General features: G+C 41.5%; 1 protein-coding gene across 1 annotated transcript in view; it reads right to left on the bottom strand.

The window, feature by feature from the left end:
- Positions 1–13,232: 13,232 nt before the first annotated feature.
- Positions 13,233–16,145, bottom strand: part of Nudt7 (nudix hydrolase 7) — a 20,031-nt gene continuing 17,118 nt past the window's right edge. The window contains exon 4 of the mRNA XM_031341508.1: positions 13,233–13,882. Coding sequence (XP_031197368.1) covers positions 13,520–13,882 — 363 coding nt within the window. The 3' untranslated portion in view covers positions 13,233–13,519. The remainder of the gene's footprint in view (positions 13,883–16,145) is intronic.

Below are 16,145 nucleotides of genomic sequence, written 5' to 3'. Positions count from 1 at the left end.
TCTAAATTCTGTTCTTGTATGGTGTGATATAAATTGTCATTAATGCTCCTGGGCCTCTAAGTCATCACTGAGTCACATGAAAACATATTAATGAAATCAGAAAGAAGTGGTTTCTATCTTGGGTTTTGGTTGACATTAATGTCAAAAGGGGATTAAAATGAGTTTGAGATACAGAATGCAGAAATAAAAGTCACTGAAGCTAGAAATGAAACTGAAGGTTATTAAAAGAAAGAGAAGCCCTGAAGCATTTGAATAAATCTCAAAGACACTGAGATTCACACTAGAGTTATAATGTAAGGATCTAGGACAAGTTCATCTAGAACTGATGCAGAACACTCACCAAAACTACACCAAGCATGCTAGTTAGCTATCTGTCCCTAAGACAAGATAACCAAGAGACCCTGCTCTGCATAAGTGGAAGGAGAGCTGAGCATAGCTTGAGTTCATTGTTCTTGGCTTCTTGACTAGATATGATGTGACAGTTGCCTCACACTCCTGCTGCTATGACTCTCTTGCCTAGACTGTAACCTTGAACGGTGTGCCAAAATCAACCAAAATAAAAGGTGCTTTCCTTAGAGTATTTTATCAGAGCAAGACGTAGCAACACAGGAGGAAAGAACACTGCTTACCTCATCATACCTAGGAAGCAGAGATAGAGGAAGGGATCAGGGTCCAAATACCCTCCTTAAGACCTTGCTCCCAATGACCTTGCTTCCTTCCACTGGGCCCCACCTCTTAAAGGCTCCACCACCTCTCAACAGCATCACAGGAGGACAATAGAGCCTTTAATAAATGAAACTTTGGGAATTACTTCAGATTCAAGAATCAGACATTGGGTCTAGAATGACAATGTATTGTAATTTTCTCTTGCTGAGATAAAACACCATGTCTTTTATCAAATTACAGAGAATAGAGTTTATTTGGGCTTACAGTTCCAAAGGAGACATACATAATGGTGGGGAAGGAGTGGCATCAGGCAGCTAAAGCAGTAAGCTGGGGGATAACACCTTTACCCACAAATATGAAGCAGAAATAGCAAGTTTGAGTGGGGAGAGGTTATAAACTCACAAGTCCCGCCCATCCTGTGACATACTTCCTCCATGAAGTCTCCGAGTAATAAATGTTCTACAACCTTTCCAACAGCACTACCAAACAGAGACCAAGTATTCAGGTACAGGAGCCTGTGGGGGGCATTTCTCAGTGATACCACCACAGATGAAATAGATTTAGCTCTTCTTCCGGTAGATCATTGCACACAAAGAAAATGAAGTATGAAAATGGCTATGTTACAAGATAAGCACTGCTTAAAGACAGGAGCTGCTCACTCTCATCTACCTTCTAGTGAGCACTTTACATAGAGTATGTAAGGGAGGTAGTAATGGTTGATGGTGACGCTCGGCAATCTGAGGTTTACTTGTACTGGGTATAGTCTGCTGGACAGATCTTTTTGTGTTTTTTCTTTTTTTTTCTTTCATTATTTTTTATTAGATGTTTTCTTTATTTACATTTCAAATTTTATCCTCTCTGTAAGCCCCCTTATTCTATCCCCCCTCTCCCTGCTCACTAACCGACCTACTCCCACTTCCCTGTCCTGGCATTCCCTTACACTGGGGCATCAAGCCCAAAGTCTCCCACTATTACTGTGTGAGGTACAATGTGTGCTTTGAGCTTTAGCAAAGTTTCCTTTGTGAATGTGGGTGCCCTTGCATTTGGAGCATAGGTGTTCAGAATTGAGAGTTCATCTTGGTAGATTTTACCTTTGATGAGTATTAAGTGTCCCTCCTTATCTTTTTTGATAACTTTAGGTTGAAAGTTGATTTTATTCGATATTAGAATGGCTACTCCGACTTGTTTCTTGGGACCATTTGCTTGGAAAATTGTTTTCCAGTCCTTTACTCTGAGTAGTATCTGTCTTTGTCACTGAGATAGGTTTCCTGTATGCAGCAAAATGTTGGGTCCTGTTTCCGTATCCAGTCTGTTAGTCTATATCTTTTTATTTTTGTTACTGAGATGGATTTCCTGTATGCAGCAAAATGTTGGGTCCTGTTTCTGTATCCAGTCTGTTAGTCTATATCTTTTTATTTTTGTTACTGAGATGGATTTCCTGTATGCAGCAAAATGTTGGGTCCTGTTTATGTATCCAGTCTGTTAGTCTATGTCTTTTTATTGGGGAATTGAGTTCATTGATATTAAAAGATATTAAGGAAAAGTGATTATTGTTGCTGTTATTTTCATTGTTAGAGGTAGAATTATGTTTATGTGGCTATCTTCTTTTTGGTTTGGTAAAAGAAGTCTATTTTCTTTCTATTTCTAGGGTGGAGTTTCCCTCCTTGTGTTGGAGTTTTCCTTTTATTATCCTTTGAAGAGCTGGGTTTGTGGAAAGATATTGTGTGAATTTGGTTTTGTTATGGAATACCTTAGTTTCTCCATCTATGGTAATTGAGAGTTTTGCTGGGTATAGTAGCCTGGGCTGGCATTTGTGTTCTTGTAGGGTCTGTATGACATCAGCCCAGGATCTTCTGGCATTCATAGTCTTTGATGAGAACTCTGGTGTAATTCTGATAGGTCTACCTTTATATGTTACTTGACCTTTTTCCCTTACTGCTTTTAATATTCTTTCTTTGTTTTGTGCATTCGGTGTTTTGATTATTATGTGACATGAGGAATTTCTTTTCTGGTCCAGTCTATTTGGAGTTCTGTAAGCTTCTTGTATGTTCATGGGCATCTCTTTCTTTAGGTTAGGGAAGTTTTCTTTTATGATTTTGTTGAAGATATTTATTGGCCCTTTAAGCTGGGAATCTTCACTCTCTTCTAAACCTATTATCCTTAGAATTGGTCTTCTCATTGTGTCCTGGATTTACTAGATGTTTTGGGTTAAAACCTTTTTGCATTCTGCATTGTCTTTGACTATAGTGTCAATGTTTTCTATTTTATCTTCTGCTCCTGAGATTCTCCTTTCTATCTCTTGTATATTATTGGTGATGCTTGCATCTGTAACTCCTGACCATTTTCCTAGGTTTTCTATCTCCAGAGTTGTCTTTCTTTGTGATTTCTTTATTGTTTCTACTTACATTTTTAGATTCTGGATGGTTTTGTTCAATCCCTTCACCTGTTTGATTGTGTTTTCCTGTAATTCTTTAAGGGATTTTTGTGTTTCCTCTTTAAGGGCTTCTGCTTGTTTACTTGTGTTCTCCTGTAATTCTTTAAGTGATTTTTGTGTTTCTTCTTTAAGGTCTTCTACCTGTTTTCCTGTGTTCTCCTGTATTTCTTTAAGGGAGTTATTTATGTTCTTCTTAAAGTCCTCTGTCAGCATCATGAGAAGTGATTTTAAATCCAAATCTTGCTTTTCCAGTGTGTTGGGGGTATCCAGGATTTGCTGTTGTGTGAGAACTAGGTTCCGATGAGGCCATGTAGCCTTGGTTTCTGTTGGTAAGGTTCTTGTACTTGCCTTTTGCCATCTGGTTATTGCTGGTGTCAGTTGGTCTTGCTGTCTCTGGTGTGAACTTGTCCCTTCTGTGGGCCTGTAAGCCTGTGTCAGGACTCCTAGAAGACCAACTCTCCCCTGACAGGAAGGGCCCTGTCCTAGCTGCTCTGCTGCTTCTGCAGCCTGTGCGCTCCTGGCTGGTCCCACCTTAGACAATCACTGGAGAGAAAATAGAAGTCTCACCTCTTAGTCTGGGGGTCAGAGCACTCCCTAGAGACAATCTCTCTCTTGGCAGGAACATTGCACAGAGGGCTGCGGAACAGCCCCAGCTCCTGTATGGAGGCAGGAAGGATCCTGTCCCAGCTGCTCTGCCCTGCTGGACAGATCTTGATTGAGTTCCTCTTAGTCCAATAACTTAATAACAAATGAAACTTCCCATTTGATTAAAAGTAACTAGCTCTCAGAGTGGGGGCTGTCAATCAAAGAAATGAATAAAAAGTATCATGCCATCCCTGGGGCAAGAGTTCTGAAGGGTAGGTCCATGGTACCAAGAGAAATTGAACTAATGAAGGTGATAAAAGGGCATCAATCAGTCATGAGGTAGAAAGACACAGGGAAATGTGAAATACTTCTGGGTTTGAGGGATCAACTTGTCTGGGAGTCCTATGGCATCCATGAACTGAACCAAAGCCAATTCTGATGGGGTGGGATTAACAGAAAGAGAATGTATCATACCCAGCTGGAGAGTCACACAGGAGAGTGAGAGGAATTTGTAAATCCTACCAGTATTTCTAATTACAAAAGCAATGAGAGGCCTTTGTGTCACACACACACACACACACACACACACACACACACACACACGCACACACATGCACACAGATAAACATGCACATGCACATGCATACACACATACAGGAATACACACACACATGCAAGCACACACACATATGCAAGCACACACGCATACACACAAGCAATGCACACAAGCACATACGCACCAACACACACAATGTGATACTATCTAAATGTTGAAAAGTAACCATTGCTGTCCAGAAATGGTGTCTCAATCTTCCTAATGCTGAGACCCTTTAATATAGTTCCTCATGTATGGTGACCCCATCCATAAAATTATTTCATTGCTCTCATAATTTTGCTACTGTTACAAATCATAATGCATCTGATATGTCAGATATCTGATATGCGACCTGCCCAAAGGAGTCACAACGCGCAGGCTGAGAACTGCTACTATAGAGGAAAGATAACATGAAGCAATAGCTACTACACAAATGTCTGCAGGCATTCCTTACACCTTAAACTCAGTTGATTCAGTAAAGATGGGACACATGAGAACAGGATGATCAGAGAGTGAAGTGTGTAAGATTTGGTGACATATTGGATACTGAAGGATGAGAGGCTGAGGAAGTCTTGAGTATAAACAGTCTTAAGAGGATGTGTGCTGTTGTCATGGGTACAATGATGTCCAGAAACAAAGCCTCAGACCCATGGGAAAATGACAAATCCTTCCTTGGGCTCAGGAAATAACAAAGCTTTCCCTTCTAGTCCAAGTGTGAATACTGATGTAGTATGTAGAAAATGTCCACCATAGTATTCTCTACTAGATGTTAATGGCCTAAAGACTAATCCCATATAGAGACTGCTCCTACTGAGGTTAGCTAAGCCCACCTCCTCAATTCAGCTTTCTGCCATCATCCTGCTTCTCTGTTCAACTGTGTATAATAAATGCTGAGGTTCAGGAATTCTGCACCTCCTCCATCAGAGAGGCCTGCTCACCCATTCCCAGCTTTTCTGTGTATCTGGACACTGACTTTGTTTTCCCTACCAGACATCTGGCAAACAGGCCCTAGTGCCACTGGATGCTAATCCTAAAATTTCTATAGAATTAAATCTGATTAGCTGAGTTTAGGCTCCATGGCAATCTTTAGACTGTGGCCCATTGTCTGCTAATCCCAAGAAGATGCAGAAGCTGCATTGACAAATAGGGAGCTAGTTAAGAAAGGGAGGAGAGCATGCAGTTTGTCCTAACAAGTTACCACAAAATCAGTGGCTTTACATAACAAAAATCTGTAATCTTTTCACACCGGAGGCCAAAAATCACAAATGGAGGCATCTACAGCCACACCCCCAACATTCTCTAAGAGATGCTACTGCCAGATCATGGTGGCTGCCAGCATCCCCTGGCTTGTGGCATAGCACTCTGATCTCTGTCCTTGTCTTCACGTGGCTTTCTTTCCGGTGTCTTGAGCTTGCTTTTCCTTTCATTTATAAAGATGATGGTTACTGGACTTAGGGCCCTCCCTCCTCAAGATCCTTAGGTCAATTACATCTGCAAAGACTGTTCCTAAGTGAGATCACATTCACAAACACAATCATCGGTTCTTTCTCAATCGCTTATAGTTAACCTTTATTTTTCTTTTTTCTTCATGATTTACTGTATCCTCATGTATTTTTTGTAATATGTATTTTAATATATCAATATATGAATTATGATTATATATGTATATTATATATACATATATAATATCTACTTTAATGCACTATGATAGATGGTATGATGTATGATGTGTGACATGTGATGTGTAATGTATGATGTGTAATATATGATATATAATATATAATAGACAGTATATAATATATAATAATAACATAACAGTCTATTAATAATATATAATACATTAATAATGTATAATACAATAATATGAAGGTAGAATTATACATAAGGTAAAATAATATATAAATATAAGTATTATATATGTCAAATATATATGTTCAATTTTGTAATATATTTTAAGGTATATATATTTACATATATACTCTGTTCACATAGGACACGGGTACATCTTCCTGTGGCATTTATTTAACTCACTGAGATAGTTTCAGGCATACTTACAATAGATTGAAAATGCTCACAAAATATTGCCACTGTCTTCAGTGGTTCATTCAGCCTGATATAGGACTGTATAAACTGATAGTGGAGCAAAAAAAAAAAAAAAATATATATATATATATATATATATATATATATATATATATATATATATGTCACTCCCCAGGAGACTTTCCAAAGCCCATGAAATATAGCAGGTATAAAAGAGAAACTTAAGGTAGGTAGGAAGAAATGAAACAGACCCAGGGTGAGGAAATGCATGGGAGTTAAGCCAAGATGAAAAAATAACCAGAAACTTAAAATCTCATATTAACAATAAGTGAAAAGAAAAATGACATGGCCCTGCCAATGACATCATGATGAAGTGTGGAATGAGTCCTCGAAGACATAAGGAGAGAGACGTGGTGGTCAGGGAACATCAGACCAACTCCATTCCCGTAAAATAAACATTTATGGACTTGAGGATGAGACTTTAAAAAGAAGCTCTTTAAATTGCTTCAGAAAATATTTCTTCTCCTTCTAGATTTATAATGTTAGAATCTCTAATGGGGCAGCTACTGCTTGGAGCAGAGACACATTTGCTCCAATTCTTGACCACCTGACCTTTCACCTCTGGCTGGTGGGGCTCACGCCAGAGTCTTTCTCAAGCATGCATCAACTCTGGTATAGTTTAGTGTTGGGAAAACAAGATAGTTTCACAGCATTTATTTAAGAAGGTCCAAAGAAGTCATCAAGTGTGGGGGGGTTACCCTCAGGTTTGCTGTTGCCATTAACCCTAAGTCAGGGGAGATCAGACTGAGGGGTCTCACAGCATGGAAATCATTCTTTTTTGGGGGGTGTTGAGCTAGAAGAAGAGCAGAGCTACATGTGAAGCTTGTCACACTGACAAGCTTAACATAACATAACAGTGCAGGGTGTCCATGAAGTAAATTAGCCTGACGGCAGTTAAAGAGGATGACCTGCTGTGGCTGGATCAGCTAAGATAACTGGGGATGGTAGGTGGATGACCATCCCATAAATTCACTGGAAACTCATCTTATTCTCAATAAATCCCTCGGGAATGATGGGGAAAGCAGCAGCAAATTGGGTTATATTTAATCATCTTGTTTAAGGGGTAGGGGCATTTCATCCTTTCAGTTCATTGTTGTTAAGGTTTATTTTTTATTTTTAATTCTCTCTTCTCTCTGTCTCTTCCTCCCTCCTTCCTTCTCTCTCTCTCTCTCTCTCTCTCTCTCTCTCTCTCTCTCTTCCCCCCCCCCTCTCTCTCTCTGTGTAGGTGTTTTCATGAAAGTGCCAGAAGAGGGTACCAGATGCCCTGGAGCTGGACTTAGCAGCAGCTGTGAGCTGCCCCGTGTGTTAGGGAGCAAATTCAGATGCCCTTGTAGAAGCTGTACTTGTTACTAACCACTGAGCCATCTCTCTAACTCCGACCCCATCCAAATTCTTTAACTGAAGCTCTGGTGACATGAATGAATTGTGAAATTAGCAAGTGTTGCCAACACTGTCTTTATTAATTGGTATGTTTCATTTTAATTAAAACCACCCTAGCTAATTACTCATTTCACTGTGTGTAATGCCAGCCAAATAGACTGGAGGACATGATTTAGGCAAAAAATAAACGCTGCACTCTCTCTACTTCGGTAACTTTTCAACCTGTTTTCCTTCACACATGTGGTGATTCGGAGGAAGTGTAAATTTAACCTTCTAGTGCCTCTTCATCTTGGAGTAAGTGAGCAGAATAGAGCGAGCGTGAGCTTTGAAATGTGTGCATTTGGATCATGGTGTTGGCTTCGCTCTTTATGAACTCTGATCATAACCTTCCAGTTTTGTCATCTAAAAATAGGCACCTGTGGTAGTTTGAATAAAAATGGCCCTCACAGGTCAATAAGGAGTAGCACTATTAGGAGGTGTGGCTTTCCTTGTTAGAAGGGCAGGCTTTGGGGGTTTCAGAAACTCAGATAAGTCCTTGGTGGCTCAGTCTCTTCCTACTGCATGCCAACCCAGATGTAGAGCTCTCAGTTCCTCTTCCAGCACTATGTCTGCCTGCATGTCACCATGCTTCCTGACATGATGATAATGGGTGGACTAAACCTCTGCACTTGTCAGCCAGCCCCAGTGAAATGTTTTCCTTTAGAAGAGTTGTCATGGTCATGGTATGTCTTTACAGCAATAAAACCCTAAGATAGCACCATATCTGTACTTGCTATAAAAATGATGTTTTTATATATTATAATTATGACAATATTATAACTAGCTACTTTGGAGGCCGAGGCAAGAGGATGGCAAGTTCAAGACCTATTTAGGCTATAAGATGACTTCGAAGCCAAGCTGAGTTAAATGGTGGCAGGGCTGGAGATACAGTTCAGGGTTCAGCAAGTATGAGAGCTTAAGTTCAATTCTACTACCACAAAACAACAGTCATACTTAGTAGCTAATGAGAAAATAAACCCTTACTAACTTCAGATTTTTGTATGTACTGGTTTATTTCATACCTTGACATCTGTGCTAGTTAGCTGATTGGGTTTTTGTTTGTTTTGCTTTGTTTTGTCAACTTGACACAAGATAGAATTGTACAGGGAAAAAAGAGCCTAAATTGTGGAATTGCCTCCATCAGTAAGCCAGTCTGTAGATCACTGTTTTGATTTATGATTGATATGAGAGGTCCAGCTCAGTATGGTTGGTACTAGCCAAGTAGGGAGCCCTGGGTTGTATAAGAAAGCAGGCTGAACAAGCCATGAAGAGTGATCCAATAGGCACCATTCCTCATGGTCTCTGCTTCAGTTTCTGCCTCCAGGTTCCTCCACTGACTTCCTACCCTAACTTTCCTTCATAATGTACTGTTACCTAAAAGTATAAGATGAAATAAACCAGCCCCTCCCCAAGTTGCTTCTAGTCAGTGTTTTTTTCACAGCAACAGAGAAGCAAACCAGGACAACATCCCTAAATAGAATATTCTTCCATCAGAGAATGGAAAACATTGCCTGAGTCATGGGCTGGTGATGACGGAGGTCATGCTCACACTTAAGCCTCCTGTTCTTAACCAGTGCTGTTGGCCACAGACATATGGAGTTCAGGTTGTCCCTTGACAGAACCACATACAAAATCAGAAAGTGGAGACAGGAGATGTTTTGAGTTCTGTGAACAGTCCACACTTACTCCTACATGTCACAGGGTTGTGGAATCCTGGCATGTGACCCTGATGGGTCAAATTGTGACTTCTTATAGGAATTGTGGACTAGGGCACTGGTTTTTCTGAGACATTTCTAAAAAAGAAAAGGCATGAAGCTACAGGTTTCATAGTGCAACTTTTGTTTAAGCATATCATAACTTTCTTTGACCAATTCACTTGCATTACCTGGTCCTCTTCCTCTCCTGCCTCTTCCCAAATATCCGCTGTCTTAGTTAGGATCACTATTGCTATGACAAAACACCATGACCAAAAGCAACATGGGGAGGAAAAGGCTTCTTTGGCTTACGCTTCCATATCACTGTTCGTCTTCAAAGCAAGTCAGCGCAGTAATTCAAACAGGGCAGTAACCTAGAGGCAGGAGCTGATGCAGAGGTTATAGGGGGGTGCCACTTATTCACTTGTTCCCTATGGCTTGCTCAGCCAGATTTCTTACAGAACCCAGGACCACTCTCCCAGGGTTGTCCCCACCCACAATGGGCTAGGCAGTCACCCATCAATCACCAATTGAGGAAATGCCCTACAGGCTTGCTTATAGCCTGATCCTGTGCAGGAATTTTCTTAGTTGAGACTCTAAGATGTGTCTGGTTGATATAAAACTAGCCAGGATATACTCACTTCTATCTTTATGTAATCTTCTGCACCCCCTTCACACACACACACACACACACACACACACACACACACACACACACACACAAATGTGACATCTTTTTTTCTGAGTCCTAGTTTTCTTGGCATTATGTTCTCCTCTTGCATCTATTTTCTTACCAATGATACAATTTCATTCCTCTGTATGAAATAAACTCTACTGTATGTGTATACCACATTTTCTTGATCCATTCTTCTGTTGATGGGCACTCTGGATGGTTTTATAACTTGGCAAATAGGTTGCTCTTCTGTGTCTACATTAGTTCTAACAGATGGTTCTTATGGCAATCATGACAGGATGCAAAAAGGCAGCCCAGGTCCTCCTGGTGTTGAGGTCTTCAGCTGGGTGTGCCCCTGACTGCTATTATCCTTGAGGCTAATCTGGTCTGTAGACTTCCTGAGATCCATACCATGTCAATAATAAGAGAGAGAGAGAGAGAGAGGGAGAGGGAGAGGGAGAGGGAGAGGGAGAGGGAGAGGGAGGAGAGAGGTCATATGCATATATATTTGGAGGCCAGAGGCTAGCCTCAGGCATCATTCCTTAGGTGCCAGTCAGTCATCTTTGTATACATATGGGCATGGTGTGATGGTGTGCGTTCAGCTGTGCTCATTGTTCAGGTGTGCACACAACACATGATTGCACATGGGCAGCCGGGTACAGACTTCCAGATGTCTTTCTCAATCACTTCTGTTTCATTTTTTGGTGGTCTCTCATAGAACCTGAAGGCCAGCATTTCAACCAGACCATCTAACAAGCAAGCAAGCAAGCCCCTGACATCCACTTTCTCTACCCCCAGCAGTGAGTTTACAGACTCGTACTCCCATGTCCAGGTTTTATATAGGTTCTGGGGATTTAAACTTGGATGCCTATGCTTGGGAAGCAGACATTTTACTAACTTAACCACTTCCTTATGTTTGGGCAGCAACCACTTAACAAAAACTGAACCATCTTGTTATGCTTGGGCAGCAAACACGTTACTAATTGAACTGTCTCTTATCTTTTGAGGCAAGGTCTTTCAGTGACCTGGAGTCTGCCCATTTGGTTTTGCTGGCTGCCAGTGAGCTTCATGAGGCCCTGCCTGCTTTCACCTCCCTAGCCCTACAATTTTAAGTAAGTGTCTAACTTTTTAAAAAACAAACAAACAAACAACCATCCCATGGCGTCTAAGAATAGGACTTTGCCCACAAAGCTCTCTCTCCAGCCCCCAAAACTTCTTTTGATTTGATCTCGATTTGATGTTTAGATTAGAGCCCTGAACATAATTATAATAAAATATTAATAAAGGACAGGAACCATAATGCTTCTATTAATAAATACCCACACTCTACCTTGGGTGTCTTCAGGTTGTAGAGTTCAGCTGCCCCAATGCCTTCCAGAAAGCAGGCAAGGCCTGTGTAGTTCACATCAACAGTGTGAAGGGAGGCTTTCTGCACCGCCAGAGAGGTCAGCCATCTAAGCAGCAATTACATTGCTGTCAGATTGTAAATACACATTTGCAAATGCCTCTTTAATTGTTCAGAAATGGCCCAGGCCTGCTCATGCAGGGCTAGTTACAGAATGTTAATGGGGATGCTCACCCAACATCTGCTTTCCTGGTTGGATCCAGATTTGCACCATTTAAACATTTATGAGCATAAAGTAGTGGACTGGGTACTTGCCTCTGCCAACTTTGAGGGGGAAGAAAACAAACAAACCCAAACTCAGCAGCAATGGACACTTCTCTGACAGATTGGTAGGTTTAGGGAGGGCATCAGGTTTCAGCTATAGTTACGAAAATCTAATAATACTCCACAGTAGGATGCGAAATTAGCATTGTAGAGTTGTGGTTATATGGTTTCATTTGCCAGCCTCTCTGACCTTGGCACAGTTAATATCCTAATTAAACAAAGAAATCCCTGATGGGGCTGAGGCATGGTCTGTAGCGGTGGCCCCTGAGGAGGCGGGAGATCGCAAAGCATGCAGTTTGGAACACTTGTCTCTCTGGTTTGGGATTTGTGCTTGAAATTGGTGTTTTATTTGCCTTCAGCACACTGGGAGATGGCTGGTTACACTTGGAGACACATGGGCCTCTCCTGTTCATCTGTTTCTGTTGCTTGGGAAGTCCTGCCCCCTCCTGTGCACATCACATAAGCTTCCACACACAAGGAGTCAGAGCTAAGATGTCAATTTTGCTTGCAATCCCTCAAGCTCAGATGAATACTCGTCTTGTCGTTCTCAAGTATTATAGTATATTTTTTTTAGGGTTGCAGCAGTATTGTAATGAAAGGACCCCAAATTACAATGCAGAAAGGTGACAATTTTATTACTGTCATCCATCACTAACCGTGATGGGCTGCTTTGCTTCAGTCACTCAGAGAGCCAGGCTCTGACCATTCTTTGCTTTCTGCCATGCCCTTAGGGAATTTCTTCACCTACCTGGTCATGGTTGGGCTGTAGATATATTTACGCTGTAGTTCACACAGAAAGTGGGGCTCCAGGGAAGCTGCCTTTCTCCCTTAACTCAAACATAACTAGCAAAGTCATCTTTCTCCTATGTCACATTGCTGCAAACTGAATTCCAGGGGTCCATTTGATGGCAAAGATCCTAGGGAGATCGCTGACCCAGCTTAACCTCTACTGTCATGGAATTGAGGGAGGGCAAAGTGTGTGTGTGTGTGTGTGTGTGTATGTGTGTGTACATGTGTACACATGTGTGTGAAGATCAATATTATATGTCATTCCTCTGACACTACCAACCTTTTTTTTTTTTTTAAAGCAGAGGCTCTCATTGTACTGGAGCTTGCCAAGTAGGATAGGCTACCTGGACAGAAAGCATCAGAGATGCCTACTTCGGTGTTCCCAATGTTAGGATTACAAGTGTACACCACCACACCTGAGTCACTGTACATGGATGATCGAACTCAGATCCATATGCTTGTAAGACAGGCACTATATTGGTGGAACTATCGCCCTTGTCCCAGGAGGGTAGGTTTGAATGGTCAGCCAGACGTCTTTGTCAGGTGAGACAATGGATTAAAAGTATATTTCGAACACTTTAAAATAAGATGAATATTGCAAGCCATATATTTGACAACTATTTATTAAGTGCCTACTATGTAACAAACACCCCTAACATGACTAAAAATAGTGACATTTTTAGTGAGTAAAATTACACTCCCCTGCCAGTGCACTTTTCCGGTTTTGAAAGATTTTTAGTGTTCTAAAGCAGCAACAGGAAGTCAGGCAAGGCCCTTACAGTCATGTCATAGGAAAATATTCACATCCGTCAGATGCCACTCGTTAACACTGTTGTTCTGAGCATGTGCTCACACAAAAACCTCATGTATGTTCTTTTGGGTTTGGGTGTCTTCACAACTTGCTTAAAGGATATCTACGAAGAAAGGTCTTTTCACAAGATGGTATCAAGTCATGGAGATCAAACTCAATCTCGAAGGAAGGACTTTTTTCCAAAATAATTAAGGCAGCCAACACAGCCAGTTTTGAGGTCATTCCCTTGATTAGGTACTTCATGCCAGTCTCAGGGTCTGTGTACTCAAAGTTATGTATGACTAAATGGTAGCCAGAGTATGTGATGTGCTTCTGGTAGTAGACTTGGGGTTGGAGGAAATAGTCCAAAGGCACAAAGAACACATCCTTCACTTCATCAGGATTAGGCTGGGCCTGGAAGTTGTGGTCTAGAAAACCCACTACGGGAGTTACCAGTGCACCATTCTGAAAGCAGAAACCAAAGTTCACAAATTACAAAGTCTAGTAATACTATTACAAAGATTAAACTCAGGCCACTTCTAGGAGAGGGAAGTCCAAAGCTATGATATGTGGTATAAAGTGGGCGGGGGTGGTGATCCAGACACAAAGATGCCCCCCATGTGAGAAAGATCCTCCACCTGTGCTGGCATCTGAGAAGACTCTGAAAACGCGTGTGCGCGCACGCACACACACACACACACACACACACACACACACACACACAAATGCTAGTATAATTGTAATGACTATGAAATGGTGTTTTTAAAACCATGATCCACTTGACTTAGGAATCACATTTAGTGAGTATGTCTACTTTATAAATCTCTCCATGCAAGTAAAGATACGTGAGCAAAGGAGAAGCACTATCTGCAGACCACTCCTAACTCCACAGTGGCTACTTCTCACTGACAGACACTTAGGTTAAACTCTGGTGGAAGTCATACATTGGAAAGATGTCACATACCCTTTCCTCTTGTTGTGAACAGGGGAATGATGCCATATCAACAGAAAAGTGACATGACATCACTTGGGGCATAGTTCTATTTAGAGAAAATAGATACAGGATTGCTTTTAAACTACATGTTTATAATATATATTTGTACTGTGATGTTTTATTTAGGAAGTACAAATGCTTGCAAATGGCCCTGAGTATCTACTAGATGGAGGGTCTTCACCTCTACTGGAAAGCTTGCAAGGGAGACAGGGACTGAACACAGGTATGGTCTCTAGTTTGAAGTTCCTGGGTCGTCCAAAAGACTGGGGAAATCCAGAGGCAGGTGCACCGTGAGATGGGTGTCTAGAGAAGGTTAAACAGGGCTATCAGAACCTCTCATGGGGGGATGCATCCAAAGAATGTCTAAGAATGGAAACAGGCCCTACTATTAACTGTACCCAGGGTGAATGACAGCCTTTGGATAGAGATGAAACAAGAGGAACCCTAAATGGCCTTAAGGCAGTAAATCTGAGGTCAAAGGTCACCAAGACCCTACACCTTGCTAGGTCTCTCCAGAATAAGGGCATGCTCTTAGAGGTCATGGGATTGTCTACAGCAGATACTAAGCCAAGGGCTTAGATGCAAGCAATTTCTTATGAAAATGCTGCCAGGAGAAACTGGTGAGAGGCTAAGGAGGGAGAGCAACAGCTTGGTGAAGAAGGTAGGCAGGGTGTTGTAGAGAATACTCTAGCTAGAGACAAGGAACTGGGTTTTCATGATCATCCCCAGCCACTGGTAGAGTACAGCTTTGCAAGGGTGTCAATTCAGGGACTTCTGACCCTCTGTGTATGATGTTCTTCAAGCTATCTCCACCTAACCAATGATGTGTTCTTAGCAGAGAGCTGCTGGCTATCAGAAACACATAGAGGGTGGAAGGATGGATAAAGAGGTCTTGAGAGAACTCCAACAGGGTATGCCAGAATGAACTGTTTTACTGTGGACCCAAAAGCAATGGCACCAACTAACCATGGAATCAGTATGTCCAAATCTATGACCTGACATATATCTTCCTTCTATGTTCTAGTTTCATTTCTACTGGTGTGACAAAGCACTCTCACCAAAAGCCACTTTGGGACAGAAAGAGTTATTTGTATCCCAACTCTAGTTCATAGCCCATCACTGAGGGAAGTCAAGATAAGAACTTAAAGGCGACCTGCTTGCTACTGCACAGAGCATTACCTCTGAGCAAGGAATTCAGTTCACAGCCAAAGAAATGAGGCGAGAACCATGAATGATGCTGTTTGCTGGCTTTCAGGCTGGTGTATGCTTCGGTAGCTTTCTTAGAGCCTAGGGCCACCTGCCAAGGGCATAGTGCTGCCCACAATGGGCTGAGCACTCCATAATTCTGATGAGACTCTCTACCCAGGTGATTCTAGGTTGTGATAATTTGGCATTTAAAACTAACCATCATACCCTATAAGTTGTTTAGCTCAGGTATTTGTTAAGAGCAACAGAAAGCTGGCTGAGGCATCTGTGAACTCCCTTATTCCATCCACCCACCTACAATCCCATGGCTCCCAGGGATAGTGGAAATGAAGCTACTCTGATTTGAAAAACTTTTAACAGCTTTAGCTTAATCAGTCGATAGAGGTCTAAACTCAACTCCCCAAAATGTGTTGGAAATTTTGCAGACAATTGAAAATCATTGCATTAAGAAAATGTGTCTACAAAAGGTGGACATTTCATTCCTTCTTAAAAGGGGGAACCAAATACCCATGGAAGGAGTTGCAGAGA

Source organism: Mastomys coucha, unplaced genomic scaffold, assembly GCF_008632895.1.
Source record: "Mastomys coucha isolate ucsf_1 unplaced genomic scaffold, UCSF_Mcou_1 pScaffold22, whole genome shotgun sequence".
Taxonomy (NCBI): Eukaryota; Metazoa; Chordata; class Mammalia; order Rodentia; family Muridae; genus Mastomys; species Mastomys coucha.
Note: the sequence above shows the minus strand (reverse complement) of the source record. Positions and strands in the feature narration are given on the sequence as shown.